Source organism: Triticum dicoccoides, chromosome 7A (genome assembly GCF_002162155.2).
Source record: "Triticum dicoccoides isolate Atlit2015 ecotype Zavitan chromosome 7A, WEW_v2.0, whole genome shotgun sequence".
Taxonomy (NCBI): Eukaryota; Viridiplantae; Streptophyta; class Magnoliopsida; order Poales; family Poaceae; genus Triticum; species Triticum dicoccoides.
Window position 1 is genome coordinate 241,488,793 of NC_041392.1, and position 15,521 is coordinate 241,504,313.

A 15,521-nucleotide genomic window follows, 5' to 3' on the forward strand; every position below is an offset into this window, starting at 1 on the left:
GGGAGTGCGCGACCTCCTGCCATTCGCCAGACGGGGGAGCTTGTGGCGGCTGCCAGATCAGAGGTGGGATGGGTTAGGGGAATCAATTTGCATCGATTTTAAGGTTGGACGAAGAGGGCGAACGTAAGAGGAAACGAAACACTACGTTTCTTTTAGGTAGTATATAGAGAAGTAGAGATACTCCTGCTGCAAATGACGGAAATGCCCCCGAACAGCTGCCGCGCACCGCCATCCCCTCTGCATCGACGGCCACCAACCAGCTCCCCTTCCTCCTCTCACCTCCCCAGCAGATCACGCGGCGAGGGAACGAAGCCCACCACCGACAAACTCCTCCTTCTCTTCCAGCTTCCCCTCCTCCGGCGCCGGTCCTGCGGCGGCCATGGGGATGGTGCGGGCGGCGTGGTTTCTGCTCCTGTTGGCGTTGCTCGCGGCGGCGGACGCAAGGAGGCAGAAGGGCGGCGAGACGGCCTGCGACAAGGGGTGGGAGTGCAGCGGCAGCAGGTTCTGCTGCAACGAGACCATCACCGACTACTTCAAGGCCTACCAGTTCGAGGAGCTCTTCGCCAAGCGCAACAACTCCCTCGCCCACGCCGCCGGCTTCTGGGACTACAAGGCCTTCATCACCGCCGCGGCCCTCTACGAGCCTCGTGGGTTCGGCACCACCGGCGGCAGGGAGATGAGCATGAAGGAGGTCTCCGCCTTCCTCGGCCACGTCGGCGCCAAGACCTCGTGTACGCTTCTCTCTGCTCCTCATTCTAATTCACCTTGATGTGCCTTCCGGGATATAGAGAAATAGACATCTGCCAGTAACAATTTTAACTATAGGCTTCATGAATTTCAAGCCAGGGTTAAACGATGTGTGGGCTTTCCGGATGCAACGAAATGTGAGTTAGGTAGTACAGTATTTAGTTTCCATTGGGATAGTGTTTCATCAGAATGGTTCCTACCTAGATTTGAAACTTGACATCTGCAAAGCATCGTTAGTAGTATAATTATTGCCCATCAAGTTTTAATTTGTATAATTCTGTACAACTGACTAGAGATCTTTAGAAGATTCATTCTACTAATTGCCTTACATGTTCACTGGGAGTGTAACACATCATATAGTTTCAAATGTATGAGAAACCTAAAGGTGATAATCAGGAGTGCAATCTCATATTACTGGATGGTTACTCCCACAGGTGGATATAGTCTAGCTGACGGTGGTTCATTGGCTTGGGGTCTTTGCTACAACCATGAAATGAGCCCAAGCCAGAGCTACTGTGACGACAGCAACGAATTATACCGTTGTGCTGAAGGAGTTGAGTACTATGGTCGAGGCGCCCTTCCTGTTTACTGGTCAGTCTGATATGTTCTTCTGTCAGTTGTTGTTAATTAGGAACCGGTTGGGTTTAGCTGTTGATTTTGAATCTTCTTGTTAATGATCCTCAGGAACTACAACTATGGTATCGTGGGTAAGGGTATCAAGCAGGATCTGTTGAACCACCCAGAGTTATTGGAACAAAATGCCACTCTAGCATTTGAAGCAGCGATCTGGAGGTGGATGACTCCAATGAAGAGGAAGCAGCCATCAGCCCATGATGCCTTTGTTGGCAACTGGAAACCAACCAAGAAAGACACTTTGTCCAAGAGGTATCCTGGCTTCGGTGCGACAATGAACATTTTGTATGGTGATGCCATCTGTGGTAAAGGGTCCATTGATAATATGAATGGCATTATATCCCACTATCAACATTATCTTGATTTGATGGGAGTTGGTGCTCAGCACTCTGGAGATAACTTGGATTGTGCCGACCAAGTGCCATTCAATCCATCATCAAAGAGTCCCGACTCATAACCAAGTTGCATGTCAGATCCATGTATATTCCCCCTGTACATTTGAGGTGCAGCTATCTTGCATCCGCAACGATAGAAGTATTGTGTGCAATTCTATATGATAGTACTCCCTCCGTTTTTATTTAGTCCGCATATTAGCTTTGGTCAAAGTCAAGCTTTGTAAACTTTGACTAAGTTTATAAACAAAAATATTAACATATACAATAAAAAATCAATACCACTAGATTCATTATTGAATGTACTTTCACATCATATAGATTTGTTATGGTAAATGTTTATATATTTTTCTATAAATTTGGTCAAACTTTGCAAAGTTTGACTTCGGTCAAACCTAATATGCAGACTGAATAAAAACGGAGGGAGTATTTATTAGTAGCTCTGAGGACGACTGTTGCATTTGTGTAGTCTGTAACCTATTTATGTAAGCCCGTAACCTTCTCTCATTTTGTGTTTTTGCCATGTATATTACAGCAGAGAACTCGCATTTGAACACATGATGACTTCCTTGTAAATTATATTACTTCTGTTACTAAAGGTAATTGATAATTCGTGGCCCTTTGCTTTTATAAGTTCACTACTGCTTTGCTCCTGTCATGGATGTTCTTTCAGCAAAAACCTGCCATTGCTATCTTGTTCTGTGAAAATGACTGCTGGGCAGCAATGATGATTTTTAAATCGATCTGAGTGGAGAGATCTTGCCTTGGTTTGTTTTCTGAGTTCTGTGGACCACAGTTTTTTTTTGGCATTTTCTCTATTTTGGGGTGATTTTGTGATGTTAATTTTCAGAGGCGGAAACATTGACCATACTTTGTTATGGTATAAACAGACATATGGGAGCATGCATGAAAAAAAAAGATATCACGGCGAACATAAAACACAGTCAACACCTCAAAATCTATTGTGAATTCACAGAGATAACAAGTGTGGGAGTTCAAAGGCATATTCTTACAGCACTACAGATGGATGGATATTTACCACTGAAGCGGCTTATCCAAGTGCCTTCCTGGGGACCGTCTGCTGGGAACCACACAGACCTGGATAACCAGGTGTAGATAGGCTGACTAGTGGGCTGTGTCTTTTTCCTCTTCCATTTCAGGGCACCAGCAACCATTACCGGCATTCAAACAAGGCAAGCAGGAAGAAGATGGAGCTCACCAACATCCCCCATCTTGCCTCCTCCTCCAGCTTCTTCTTCTCCAGCTGCCGGTAATGTTTGCATCGCCTCTCATGCCGACCATGGACGGCGAATAACATGTGGATATTGTGGTGCCACAGGAGTAGAAGAAGAACAGGGAGGGCTGTGATAACAGCGCTTGCTGCTAGTAGTAGGTGCAGTGCTGATTCTGCATGCCCAGAGCCCATTGAACAGCAAAATATAGACAACCTTTCAGGTGTGGCGCATTTCATGGCTAATTTTTCGCAGTAAATAGTAGCACTGTAATGTCAAGAACATCGACGCATTGCTGATTTTTTGTTGCCTTGGGGAATCTGTACAAAGAGAACGTAGCTGATAATGAGTATACTTCCCACCTAGAGTTTGAGGATTGAGACTAGTTTTGAGGGGTTAGCTAGTTGCTACAGCTGAACATTTTTCACTTGCCTCTATTTTCCTCTATTCTCTCACACAATAAACTTGTATTGCGATCCAACCATTTGACAGAACAAATACTCCCTCTGTAACTTAATATAAGACATTTTTTGACAACACGATAGTGCCAAAAAACGTCTTATATTAAGTTACGGAGGGAGTATATAGCAAGACCAAGAATTTTCTTCCAGTCTGCTAATATATTGTTGGCCAATTAAATTTCCTTTGCGTACATTGGCCTCAGGTCCTGCAAATACCCAATGTTATAGAAGGCGAGATTTTGCTGCTGTTGCTCTGCTCCCTTTTCTACTTCCTCATGTTGATATGGCGAGTGCGTAAGTACACTATTCAGCCACTATTACATTCCTATGTTGTACTTAATTCTCATACCTATGAGATAGAGTTCCTATCAATCTAATGCCATTAACCTACATTTAATGTGAGCATTTTCTTTATGGTCAATTTGTTGAACTGTACAATCATAGACTAGAATCGAGTATAGGAAGTGGATCATAGGCAATCAAGTATGAGTATGACCTAGAATATCGATTTGCAGAAAAGAGTAACCTACTCAAAGTTGTTTCTTGTTCTTTAAACATCCCTATGAACTTTGAGGTAGTTGTTTCTTGATCTTTAAACATCATCACCGTGATGATCTCAAAGAAGTTCCCTAATTAGGATTGACTTTGTAGAGCTGACTCATATGATGGATCAATTATTCAAAACGGTGTGAGGAATGTCTTATCCAAGGTGAAAGCAGCTGGCGTGCTTCGTTTGGTTTTCCATGATGCAGGGACTTTTGACATTAGTGACAAATCAGGTTAGATATTATTTGTATGTTATCAAAGTTTAATAACAGAGCAAGGTTTGCATGTGTTTAAAAGGTTAATGATCTAGAATTGGGAATTCAAATATGCTGAGGTTGAAGATATCTAAAAAATGATTGTTGCAAAGTAGAAAACACTAGAGAAACATTGATGATTGATGACAATATCTTGCAGGTGGCATGAATGGCTCCATAATCTATGAAGCTGACAGACCTGAAAATGCAGGACTTAGTAAATCCTTAAAGGTTCTTTTCCTCTTCAGAAAGTACCTTTACAAAACATCTTTCTTCTTTGCTTGTTGTCATGGATAGTGCCATATCCTACCAAGGAACACCTAACTTGACATATCTGTTGATTGCTTTAAAACCAACCAGATACTACGAAAAGCAAAAGAAGGGATCGACCAGGTTCAGCAAGGTATGTGCTTTACACATGTGTTCTGTATTTAACTTAACTTTATCTGTATCCTGGAGTCAACCTTTTACTGTCTCTCTATAGTGTCATGGGCGGACTTGATCGCAGTGGCTGGTGCTGAAGCAGTTGCACTCTGTGGAGGGCCTGAAATTCCCATAAGATTAGGCCGTTTAGATTCCAGGTGCATCATAGTGGCCTGTCATTTTACAAATTCCTTGCAGCATTAACCAAACTTTTAGCTATTCCAGAGGCGTTCCTATTTAGTGCTTGTCATTATTCTTCTGAACTAACGCATTTCTCATGTAGTACTGCTGATCCGACCGGTAAACTTCCTGAAGAAACATTGGATGTTGTGGCCTTGAAAACATCATTTCGCAAAAAGGGCTTTTCGTGAGTCTTGCTTTTGTTCAACAACCTCTGTGAATTTCCGTTATCTATTTTGTATATTACCGAATGAAACTTAGCTCCAGTGGCCAAAATTGTATATCTGTATATGATTTTCCCTAGAATTCTGCCAAGGATTCCATAAAGCAGCCAGTGTCCATCCATGTCTGCTTGGCAGGACACAGGAGATGGTCGTTTTATCTGGAGCTCACACAATTGGGGGTAAAGGATTCGGGAATCCAAATGCTTTTGATAACGCCTATTTCAAAGCACTCCTTGAGAAGCCACGGCCGACTTCATGTGAGTGATTGCGATATTACCATCATTCCCTTTAATACCCCTTAATTTGTAAATGTACTTATGTGGTGTTCATGTGTGAAGCTGGCATGCCGATAGGGCTGCCCACGGACTGGGCACTCACTGAAGATGATGAATGCTTAAGGTATTCTATTGAAATAGACAGTCGGCTTTTCTTAACAATACATATCCATATTAGGGTTCATTCGACAAAGTTATGATCATCTTAGAGCCAGATGATTTGGCTTGCTTCAAGTTAGCCAGATAAGCTGGCTTACATGAATGGTAAAACTCAGAATAGTTCTAGGGGTGGTCCTAGCTTATAACATGCTGTAGATCACTCACAATCTTCTAAACACCATTTGCTTTCCTTACAAAAAACACCATTTGCTTGCCCAATCTCTCATTTTTAAAATACAAGCACCAATGAATGAACATAGTTGCCATCTGACTGAACTTTTGGTGACAAGCTAAGCAGCCTAAGCGACCTAAAAAAAGTTAAGTAACCTACGCCAAATGGATCTTAGCCATTTTCCTTGCATATTTACGTCAGGTGACCGGCCCACTGACATCAGAGACACTAAACTGCTTGCAGGTGGATAAATATCTACGCGGAGGACCAGGATAAATTTTTTGCCGACTTCAGAGATGCATACACCAAGCTTGTAAATAGCGGAGCCTCGTGGAGAGCAGCTTAGTTAGAATTACTAAGTCTTTTTTTTTGTCTATTTCAAAAAAAAGTCTTTTTTTGTCAATAAGGAGGTGTCACCCCTGGTCCCCGGCCTCTGAATCTATTGATGCACAAAGCAAGTGTAAGATTCGTGGAAATTTTGTCTGCTCATTCCCTGTATATTGCTTTGGCTCGTTTGGAGCTCAGAAAATTTGTACAGAAAATAAACTACAGTTTGTCTGGTTCATGCACGGATCGACCTAGCGTTCTATTGCTGGGGCAGAAAACAAACTACAGTTTGTTTGGTCCGTTTTGTTGGAGTATTTAACAAAAAACTACCACATTTCATGAAAATGTTCCTACAAACTACCACTTTATAAATTTGTGCCGAAAACTATCATTTTCTCACTAATCCTTGACTAAAAAGTACCAAGTCTGAAAAGAGCCCGATTCAGCTCTTTTAAACGTGTTTCTGACTAGTTGGGCCCACATGTCAGTGTCTATCTTCTTGCTCCTCCTATATCTCTCTTAGGCATTTCAACAAACACCTCGTCTTCGTGCCCCACGGCGGGGAGCTCGCCGGCGTGGTAGTTGTTGGTGAGGCCCAGCACGGCGAGCCCGGGCGCCCTGAGGAGCGCGGCGGGGAGCCAGCCCGCGAGCGCATTGTCGTAGAGGTTGAGCTCCTGGAAGTGGAGGGGTCGGTCTCCTGGACGAGGACGAGGACGGTCTGCGTGGGCACGGCGAGCGCCTGGAAGTCGCAGGCCTCGTCCTTCTGGTTCTGCACCTGGAAGTACATGTTGAAGGCGTAGGAGGCGTTGCCATTGACGTCCATGCCGTAGCAGGTGGAGCCGAGGCCGAGCGCGGTGCAGTCGGCAAAGGTGCAGGCGTAGTTCACGTTCTCGACCAGCTTGCTCTTGTCCTCGGTGTTGGGGTTGTACACATACCATGTCCTGGGCAGGTACTGCACGCCCTTGGCCAGCACCAGCATGGTGTTCTGCCCGTTCCCGGTGAGGTCCATGGGGAACTTGGGCTGGCCGTCGAAGCGGAGCACGCCCCAGTGCCGCTCGAACGCGCCCGGCGCCACGCTCTTGACGTTCTCGTCCAGGAGACCGAACAGGTACACCTCCATGTACTGGTTGGGCCGGAGCGGCGTGCCAGTGTTGGCCGCCAGCCGCGGGAGCAGGCCGTCGTAGAAGCGCTTGGCGAGGGCGTTGGTGGCGTGCTTGTCGCCGTCGGTTGGCAGCTGACCTCGCCGATGACGATGGGCAGGTCGCCGTGGCCGACGGCGGCGAGCGCGGACACCAGCGTGTCGAACATGTTGGTGTACGTGCGTTCGCCGTCCTGCAACGGCTTGGCGAGGCCGTCGAAGAAGGCGAAATCGACGGGGAAGTCGTCACTGAGGTAGAGGCTGAGGTAGGGGTGGATGTTGACGGTGAAGGGGGCGCTGTTGTTGGCCGGGAACTGCACCATCTGCGTCATGAGCGGGGCGACGTCCGTCCGGAAGCTCGAGCCCGGGCGCGGGCTACAAGGAGCAGCAGGGAGCAGCCGGCTTCCAGGCGCTCGCCGTGCCCACGCAGACCGTCCTCGTCCTCGTCCAGTAGACGGGCCCATCCACTTCTAGGAGCTCAATCTCTCCGACAACGTGCTCGCGGGATGGCTCCCCGCCGCGCTCCTCGGGGAGCCCGAGCTCGCCGTGCTGGGCCTCGCCAACAACTACCTCGTCGGCGAGCTCCCCGCCGTGGGGCACGAAGTTGAGGTGTTTGTTGAAATGCCTAAGAGAGATACATGAGGAGCAAGAAGATAGACACTGACGTGTGGGCCCAACTAGTCATAAACGCGTTTAAAAGAGCCAAATCGGGCTCTTTTCAGACTAGGTAGTTTTTAGTCAAGGATTAGTGAGGAAATGGTAGTTTTAGGCACAAATTTGTAAAGTGGTAGTTTGTAGGCACGGTTCCATGAATTGTGGCAGTTTTTTGTCAAATACTCGTTTTGTTGACATGAATAGATTTGCGCTATTCCAGACTGAACAATGTGGTAAGGGGTACGAGAGGAAGGAAGTGGTTAAAGTTGCGGTAATGCTATTAAGATGATGTTCGTTTGGCAGGGATGACAAATCAAACAATTTTTTATGGCAGTTTATATTGTCGCGGGGATGGAAAATTTAGTTTGCAAGCACGGCAAATCCTGACAAATAACTGAATTGAAGAAGATTTGCCATGCTTGTCTAAGCTTGTCATTCTCAGCCAACATAAATTGCAATGCAAATTTTACCGCAATTGCCATGCTTCCCAGCTGACGTTGGATGGTTAAGCCGGTCCTAAAGTTATGCTTAGAATAATGTATATGTACGGAATTGCAGTGCCAAAATCCCGCTCAAATTTATCTGGAAAATTTCCGGTTCTGACGGGCGGACATGAGCCGGTACGAAGGTGACAGCAGAGCATGTGAGGAACCACACACTGACGTCCATGTGTACGACGGCTACGAGTGATTAGCGCAGAGACGAGTTCGATGCAGGCGCAGAAACGATAAGCTCCATCAGTGGCTGGCTCCGCTTGGCCCTGAGCCCTCTGTCACTCCATGAGTCCATGTCCATGAACAGGTAAAGCCGCTGCGTCCTAGAAGATCCAGGCGATGGGATGAGGCCCACCGCAGCAGCAGCCAAGCCCTCCTTCCTCCTCGCCAGACACCAACCATTCCCGTTCCCGGAATCATCAAGGGCAGCAGCAGCAACCGATCCATGCAAGCCGCCCAAGAAGTCGAGGCGCGCTGGCCGGTCATGGCGAGCCGCGTCGGCAGGCAGCGATGAGCGCGGCCAGTCCGTGTCGACGGTGGCGACGACGCCGTCGGGGAGGCGGGCCCGGCTGTCGGCGCGGCGGCGGGAGAGCATCAGGCTCCTGGACGTGCTGCCGGGCCAGGGCGGCATCGGCGAGTTCCTGCGGCACCCCGCCGGCGTGGAGTCCCTGCTCAACACCCGGGCGCTGCAGAGCTTCGCGCCGGTGGAGCCGGAGTCGGAGTCGGGCCCGGCCGGCGCTTTCAGGTGCACGCTGCACCCCATGGGCTTCCTCGGCTTCCAGGTCGCCCCGGTCCTGGACCTCCGCGTCACCCCGACCGGCGACGACTGCACCGTCGAGATGCTCTCCTGCAGGGTAGGAGTACTTGCTAACATACACACGCTTGATTCCATGGACCTACCTATTCTCCCTGTGATACATACAGCTGAAATGATCTTTTCAATTTGCCTTTGGTGACAGTTTGAGGGTTCGGACTCGATCGAGCAGCAGAATGAGCTCTTTTCAGGTCACCAATCCATGCTCAGTCACATTCTTCACAAGCATTTTTATTTATCTCTGTCAATGGTGGAATAGTTGCATCAGTTATTCAGTTAGTTTATTATGTTCTACTCATAATTTGACACTTGCAACATTTGATATCTCTGCCCAATAGATAGTGTCATCACCATGATCAGTTAGTTTTAAATTTATTTTTTGGGAGATGCAATGTGCCTGAGCTGGAGTGTTGGATGTTGGCAGCGGTTATGACGAACCGAATAACATGGGGAGACAATGGTGATCAGGAGCCATGCTTGGACATCGATGTCAATCTGGAGGTCACACTGGAGGTAATATGTCATTCAGTTAGTGATGTAGTATAGCACCTGCTAGATGAGAATGGGATCACAATCTCACTAGCTTGCATCACAAAATTCACACTGACGCATGGTACTAGGATGATATGTTTAGTTGAATATTACCATCATCCCAGCTCTTGGGATGAGTAGATGGCAAGGGTTTCCTACAAGACGAACCCTCAAGTTCCTCATATGTCGATTTTCAGGTGTACACGAAGCCATTCAGCTTGCTCCCGCTGTCGGCAGTGGAGAAACCAGGCAACCTGTAAGGCCCTGCATTCCTTAGAAGTTCCTGCACTTCAGAACAATAACTTCCTGATGCTTACAAAGTGGCAAGAAACTAGCTTTCGAAAGGATCGGTGCGCCCATCGAGATGCTTGACCGCCTAATGCACGCCTCAATTTACGCCGTTTTTCCAATTGTCATGAAACTGAATTTTACCTGTTTCAAAGAAGAAGAAAACTGAATTTGACGGGTGTCACTTTTTTGAGTTAAGTAACATTGGCATCCACTGTATGTTTGTTTGGCAGGCTGATGCAAGGGCTGCTTGACAGGCTTGTCCCGATGCTGGGTGAGCAGCTGCTGAGGGACTACCACTCCTGGGTTCAGCAGCAGGCCCAGTCTTCGTCCTCATGAGCGAGCGACTGCCCAAAGTCTGAAAAAAACACTACCTACCTAGCAGATTCCTGGGATTCATGGCCGGGGCGGCTTTCATCAAATCCACCTGGCAGCAGCACCAAGAAAGAATCACGAGGACGCGGCATGGGTTAATTTGTCGATGCTTGCATGATATAAGAAAGAATCGTTTACTGTACATCCCATCCTAACCTTTGAGAGAAATCATTCGAATTTCGAAAAGGTTGTGCCTAGCTAACTTTTGACCCATGTACCACACATCTACTAGAAAACTCGTGCTGCACATTAGCATGATGTTGAAGGTTCTGGTTGTTGTTATTGCATTAGTCTCAATGTAATACTAGTAGATGTTACATTACACATGTTCAAACAGCATGAGGTTTTCCCTCAAGAAATTGCAGTGGTTGAAACTTCTCTAGTACAGTGACAACTTTAACAGTTCCAGACATATTTTCTGGGACAGTTTTCAAACATGTTCTGGGATATTTTCCGTATTATTCTGAATCACAATACACTCGAAGCAATACAAAGATTTCGATCTATCGACAGGCAAACCATACACAACAACAAATCAAGCCATTTTCAGATGACATGTTAACCATAATATAATAAAAAATCTGTGGTAAAGATCATCATCATTGTTTGCCCTGTACATTCCTTCACAAAAACTATATCCATCAGGGCTTCAAGGTATAAGAGCTTGCCTGTACAGCTCATCCTTGCCATCGGTAGGCGAGTTCCCAATGGGCATCGCTCTGTTAGGCAGCACCGTCTCTGCAGAGCTCAAAACACGCGCTGCATTCCGGTACCACGGCTGCAAATGAGGGTCAAGGGAAGGCGAGTGTGGCAGCATCACGGAGCCCCAGTCTCTCTGCCCTACCTGCGGCTCACGTATTCTTCGTCGCACCAGAAGCCCGGCCACATCTTCCCTTCTGATCTCCGTCATTGTCCGTGTGATTGCCATGCATAAGAGGAGCACAAAGACTGCATCCTCTTTGGGTAAGAACTCCATTGCGAGTAGTTTCCAGTTTAGCAGTGCGGTTGCTCTGCCATCAGGATAGTCTGGTGATGTACGGACTAGGGTGATGTACTGCTCTTCCTCATTGTGGTTATTTGATGTGCCGTCCTTCTTCACGCTGTAACTCAATCTCCTCCCTACAAGCAGCCTTGCCTGCTAATACAGTTTATCGCGGTGTGGTTAGAAGGTATTACAAAATGGCACTGGAAAGTCCATCAAGTACTATATCAGTAGCGAACTGAACTTCCACTTACATGTGTGGTGCAAGTCATATGCCATCTATCACAGCTGAATCTAGCTAGTCTAAGATGAAAAATATATATTTTATGGAACAAAAATAGCTACACGTCTGCATTAAATAGAAAACATGACCAAATATGGTTGATCAGTCAAATGACATGTATTTACTCAAAAAGAAAAGTTAGATGGATCTGTTGTACATACAGACAACTCACATATGTTGCATTTCTGAAAGCAACAACAAAGATGGAGTGCTGTAATCCTTTTTGCCTGGTAACTGATTTACTAATAAATCAACTAATATAGAATGTCCATACCACCAGAGCTTTCAGCAATGAACACCAAATGCAGGACAGTTATGTCACCTCAAGATTATCTATACTAACTCCAATTCCAGACAAAAAAATGCATCAAGGAATCGAGCGAAAGAAACTTATGGGACCATACCTCTTCTTCTGAAGTCTCATTTTGTAGCTGAAAGTTGAGGTCATCTCCCAACCACACTGTCAGTACATCTCCAGTTGAAAAACGCCAAACCACCTTATTCTCCTGTTGATATTTCGTTGGCGTTGCTGTGCCAACCACCTTTTCTGCATCACAAAGGGAAACAGCTAGGCTCTTCTCAAGACAAGGTATAATACTGACATCAAGCAGCTATTCAGTGTAATGAAGTTACCCGGAGCATAACCAACGGAAGTTGCACTTGCAATGTAGGACCATGAGCCTTCTCGGACCTCAATGATCCTATCTTCCCATTTCACTGCCATGGGAGTTTCAGGTCCTCTCCGCCAAATCCCTCTGCCTATTCTACACATGTTGCAATTGAATTCAGCACAATTGTATTGAGATATAACAGTAAGTGTCGTTCCCCCTTAGCATAAGCTTAGTAACATAACCACTCAACAGCAGATTGTAACTTCATATAAAAGCAAAGGGTTAACTTTGGACTGCGTGGCGTATTTTGTTAGAAAATTCACCAAAAACTTGTAAAGGGGTGTGGTATGTGCCACATAATGTTAAGCTATAGATTCTGAAACACAAATACATATAGATTCTGAACAATACCTCATCCTAACAACGAAACATTCTTTCCCACCATAATCAAGTACTGTACGGGTCAGCCACCGTCCTTCCTGCGGACGGTAACTTCTCATGCGCAATATGACATCAGAAACCATTGCTCCACCATCATCAGTGACTCTGTCAGGTACGCACTTCAATAAGTACGGTGCCTGAATTGGAGGGGTAATCGATGCCATCACCCTAATCCTGGCATCGAGCTCCTCTGTAAGCATAAGTGATTTCTCATGCAGCATATCGTTCCATGAGAATGATATATTCTTGAGGATCTTGCTGTTCCTGAAGCACCCACCCATGCTGCGCCTTACGTCAATGGTGAGACCTCGGGTTGCAAATTCACAATACATATGCCACATTTTCTGCCAGTTTTTGCAGGATAAATTGGAGACTGACTTGTCGAGCTTTAATGATCTGTAACACCTCTGTGCTCGCAAACGCAGAAATTCCTTGCTAATGTGCTCACTGTCAAATTCTCCTTTCAGGAACACACATACCTGTTATCAAGAATCAATGATATGATTGTCAACATACAAATAGGTACATACTTAACATCTCTACTATCTAAAAAAGACGTAAGGGCATCTCCAACGCCGACCATCAAACCTCCCTCCGGACCGCGGAAGCCATCCAACATGGTCCTGTATCGGTCCGCGGCGCGGTCCGGACGTACTTTCTCCTGCAAACCGGGGACAAAAGCGCGCGCGGGGGGGCTTTGCTTTGCGGGAGTCTGAACCGCTGGCACGCCCGCTTCTGACCGCCCTGGCCCACCAAAAGAAAAACCCTCCCCCGCGTGCGCTTCCCGCCCGAAGCGGTCAGCGCCGCTCCAGAGTGTCCTTATGCTACCCGCCATTGCTATATAAACCGCTGCCCCGGACATAGCCACAGTCATCCGCCTCCGATCCCTCTTCGCACGACTCCCACCATAGATTCCTCCCCCGCCAAAGCTCTTTGGGACGGGCTGACACCGGACCAGAAGAAGGAGATGGCCGCCATTGTTGCCGGCTGGCTAGCCGGCAGGCAGCCGGAGGACGACGACGTCCCAATGGAGGACGCGACCGACGACGAGCCGGCGCCACCCTCGCTGGTGCACTGCACCATGACCATCGGCGAGACCCATGCCCATTACACATGGTGCTGGAGGAGCAGGCGGACGCCGCCTACAACCGCCACCTCCTCTAGGAGCACCTGCAAGCGGAGGAGCGGCCCGGCGGTCGCGCCGGACACCAGACCTGGTGGAGTAGGAGGCGCTGCTCGAGTCCTACCGCTCGACCCGCGAGATCCGCCTCGTCCACAGGCGATACCGCCAGCAGGTGGCGGTGGTGGAGGAAGCCTACAAGGAGGGCGACGAGGCGGGCGAGGCGGTGTTCAACAAGACCGACGAGGAGGAGGACATCGGTGAGGCCGCGCCCCGCCGCCACGACCACGAAGCCGGCACGTCCGCGGGCGCCGCCGTCAGCAAGGAAGAGTAGTGCCCGGTAGGTCTCCGCCGCTCGGGTCCCAGGAAGGCCACTGCTCCTCTCCCGGCGACGCCAAGCTTGGTGCGCTCAACATCGGCAGCCAATTAGCCGCTTGGCGGCGACATGGAGGCGGACAACTTCACTTCCCGGGTCTCCGGAGGCGGAGCTGGAGAGCGTCGAGGCGGAGCTAAAGAAGGCGAAGCTTCAGTTCTCGGGGCTCATGGCCGAAACACGGGGAATGGGCGCCGGCGACCTTTTAGATTAGGTATTAATTATACCTCTAGAGCCGGACTAGCACCGCTTAGTTGATGTAAATGTAATGAAATCTTTCATGTTTATATGAAATCCGGTCGTATTTGCATGAATTTCGTCCGGTTGGTTCGAACTGTTGTCAAAATGTATGCGGCTACGGTTGGATAGCGGCCTCCCGCATTCGTGTCTGCGGACGGATGCAGGAGGAAATTTGCGAGTTGCCGTTGGAGATGCCCTAAGGTTCCCTATTTCACTGACCAGTGTTTCGGTCCTCACCTTTGTCCAACAGCCACTAACGTCATCTCCCCTCCCCACAACCGCCTACAACCGCCACCTCCTCTAGGAGCACCTGCAGGCGGAGGAGCGGCTCGCCGCCGGGAGGGCGGTTGCGCCAGACACTGGACCTGGTGGAGCAGGAGACGCTGCTCGAGTTCTACCGCTCGACCCGCGAGATCCGCCTCGCCCGCAGGCAGTACCGCCAGTGGGTGGCGGAGGTGGAGGAAGCCTACAAGGAGGGCGACGAGGAGGGCAAGGCGGTGTTCGGGAAGACCGACGAGGAGGAAGAGGACATCGGTGCGGCCGCACCCTGCCGCCACGACCACGAAGCCGGCATGTACGCGGGCGTCGCCGGCAGCGAGGAAGAGTAGTGCCCGGTAGGTCTCCGCCGCTTGGCTCCCAGGAAGGCCACTGCCCCTCTCCCAACAACGCCAAGCTTGGTGGGCTCAACATCGGCAGCCAATTAGCCGCTTGGCGGCGACGTGGAGGCGAACAACTTCACTTCCCAGATCTCCGGAGGCGGAATTGGAGAGCGCTGAGGCGGAGCTAGAGAAGGCGAAGCTTCAGTTCTCGGGGCTCATGGCCGGACACGGGGAACGGGCGTCGGCAACCTTTTAGATTAGGTATTAATTATACCTCTAGAGCCGGACTAGCACCGCTTAGTTGATGTAAATGTAATGAAATCTGTCATGCTTATATGAAATCCGGCCGTATTTGCATGAATTTTGTCCAGTTGGTTCAAACTGTTGTCAAAATGTATGCAGCTACGGTTGGATGGCGGCCTCCCACATTCGTGTCCGTGGACGGATGCGGGAGGAAATTTGCGGCTTTCCGTTGGAGATGCCCTAAGGTTCCCTATTTCACTGACCAGTGTTTCGCTCCTCACCTTTGTCCAACAGCCACTACGTACGTCAT

General features: G+C 48.4%; 3 protein-coding genes and 1 pseudogene across 7 annotated transcripts in view; 2 read left to right on the forward strand and 2 right to left on the reverse strand.

Annotated features, from left to right (window-relative positions):
• Positions 1 to 207: 207 nt before the first annotated feature.
• On the forward strand, positions 208 to 6,263 carry LOC119328967. Of its 2 annotated transcripts, XM_037601951.1 has the most exons (15): positions 208 to 731; positions 1,182 to 1,338; positions 1,432 to 1,800; positions 2,663 to 2,882; positions 2,933 to 3,042; positions 3,112 to 3,227; positions 3,669 to 3,759; positions 4,117 to 4,244; positions 4,426 to 4,496; positions 4,626 to 4,668; positions 4,750 to 4,846; positions 4,972 to 5,055; positions 5,228 to 5,349; positions 5,431 to 5,491; positions 5,942 to 6,263. In XM_037601951.1, the coding sequence occupies exons 1-15, from the start codon at positions 380 to 382 to the stop codon at positions 6,042 to 6,044; spliced, it is 2,124 nt and encodes a 707-aa protein (XP_037457848.1). In that variant the 5' UTR covers positions 208 to 379; the 3' UTR covers positions 6,045 to 6,263. The 2 variants fall into 2 exon arrangements, 1 of the variants encoding a protein (XP_037457848.1); XR_005159248.1 differs by lacking the exons at positions 2,663 to 2,882; positions 2,933 to 3,042; positions 3,112 to 3,227; ... (7 more) ...; positions 5,431 to 5,491; positions 5,942 to 6,263 and adding an exon at positions 2,198 to 2,402 and having other exon boundaries at positions 1,432 to 1,913.
• Positions 6,264 to 6,533: 270 nt separating this feature from the next.
• LOC119333424 lies at positions 6,534 to 7,532 on the reverse strand (annotated as a pseudogene).
• Positions 7,533 to 8,516: 984 nt separating this feature from the next.
• Positions 8,517 to 10,704, forward strand: LOC119333490. The gene is made up of 5 exons (XM_037606368.1): positions 8,517 to 9,165; positions 9,271 to 9,316; positions 9,550 to 9,638; positions 9,854 to 9,912; positions 10,178 to 10,704. The coding sequence occupies exons 1-5, from the start codon at positions 8,656 to 8,658 to the stop codon at positions 10,281 to 10,283; spliced, it is 810 nt and encodes a 269-aa protein (XP_037462265.1). The 5' UTR covers positions 8,517 to 8,655; the 3' UTR covers positions 10,284 to 10,704.
• Positions 10,705 to 10,840: 136 nt separating this feature from the next.
• The window catches only part of LOC119333489 (glycine-rich domain-containing protein 2-like), a 7,728-nt gene continuing 3,047 nt past the window's right edge, over positions 10,841 to 15,521 (reverse strand). For 2 of the 4 annotated variants that reach the window (XM_037606364.1, XM_037606367.1), the window contains exons 4-7: positions 12,607 to 13,115; positions 12,218 to 12,348; positions 11,989 to 12,131; positions 10,841 to 11,457 (exon numbers count right to left, since the gene is read on the reverse strand). In XM_037606364.1, coding sequence (XP_037462261.1) covers positions 10,969 to 11,457; positions 11,989 to 12,131; positions 12,218 to 12,348; positions 12,607 to 13,115 — 1,272 coding nt within the window. In that variant the 3' untranslated portion in view covers positions 10,841 to 10,968. Of the gene's footprint in view, positions 11,458 to 11,988; positions 12,132 to 12,217; positions 12,349 to 12,606; positions 13,116 to 15,521 lie in introns of those variants that run through there. The other 2 variants (XM_037606366.1, XR_005161204.1) reach the window with 2 other exon arrangements.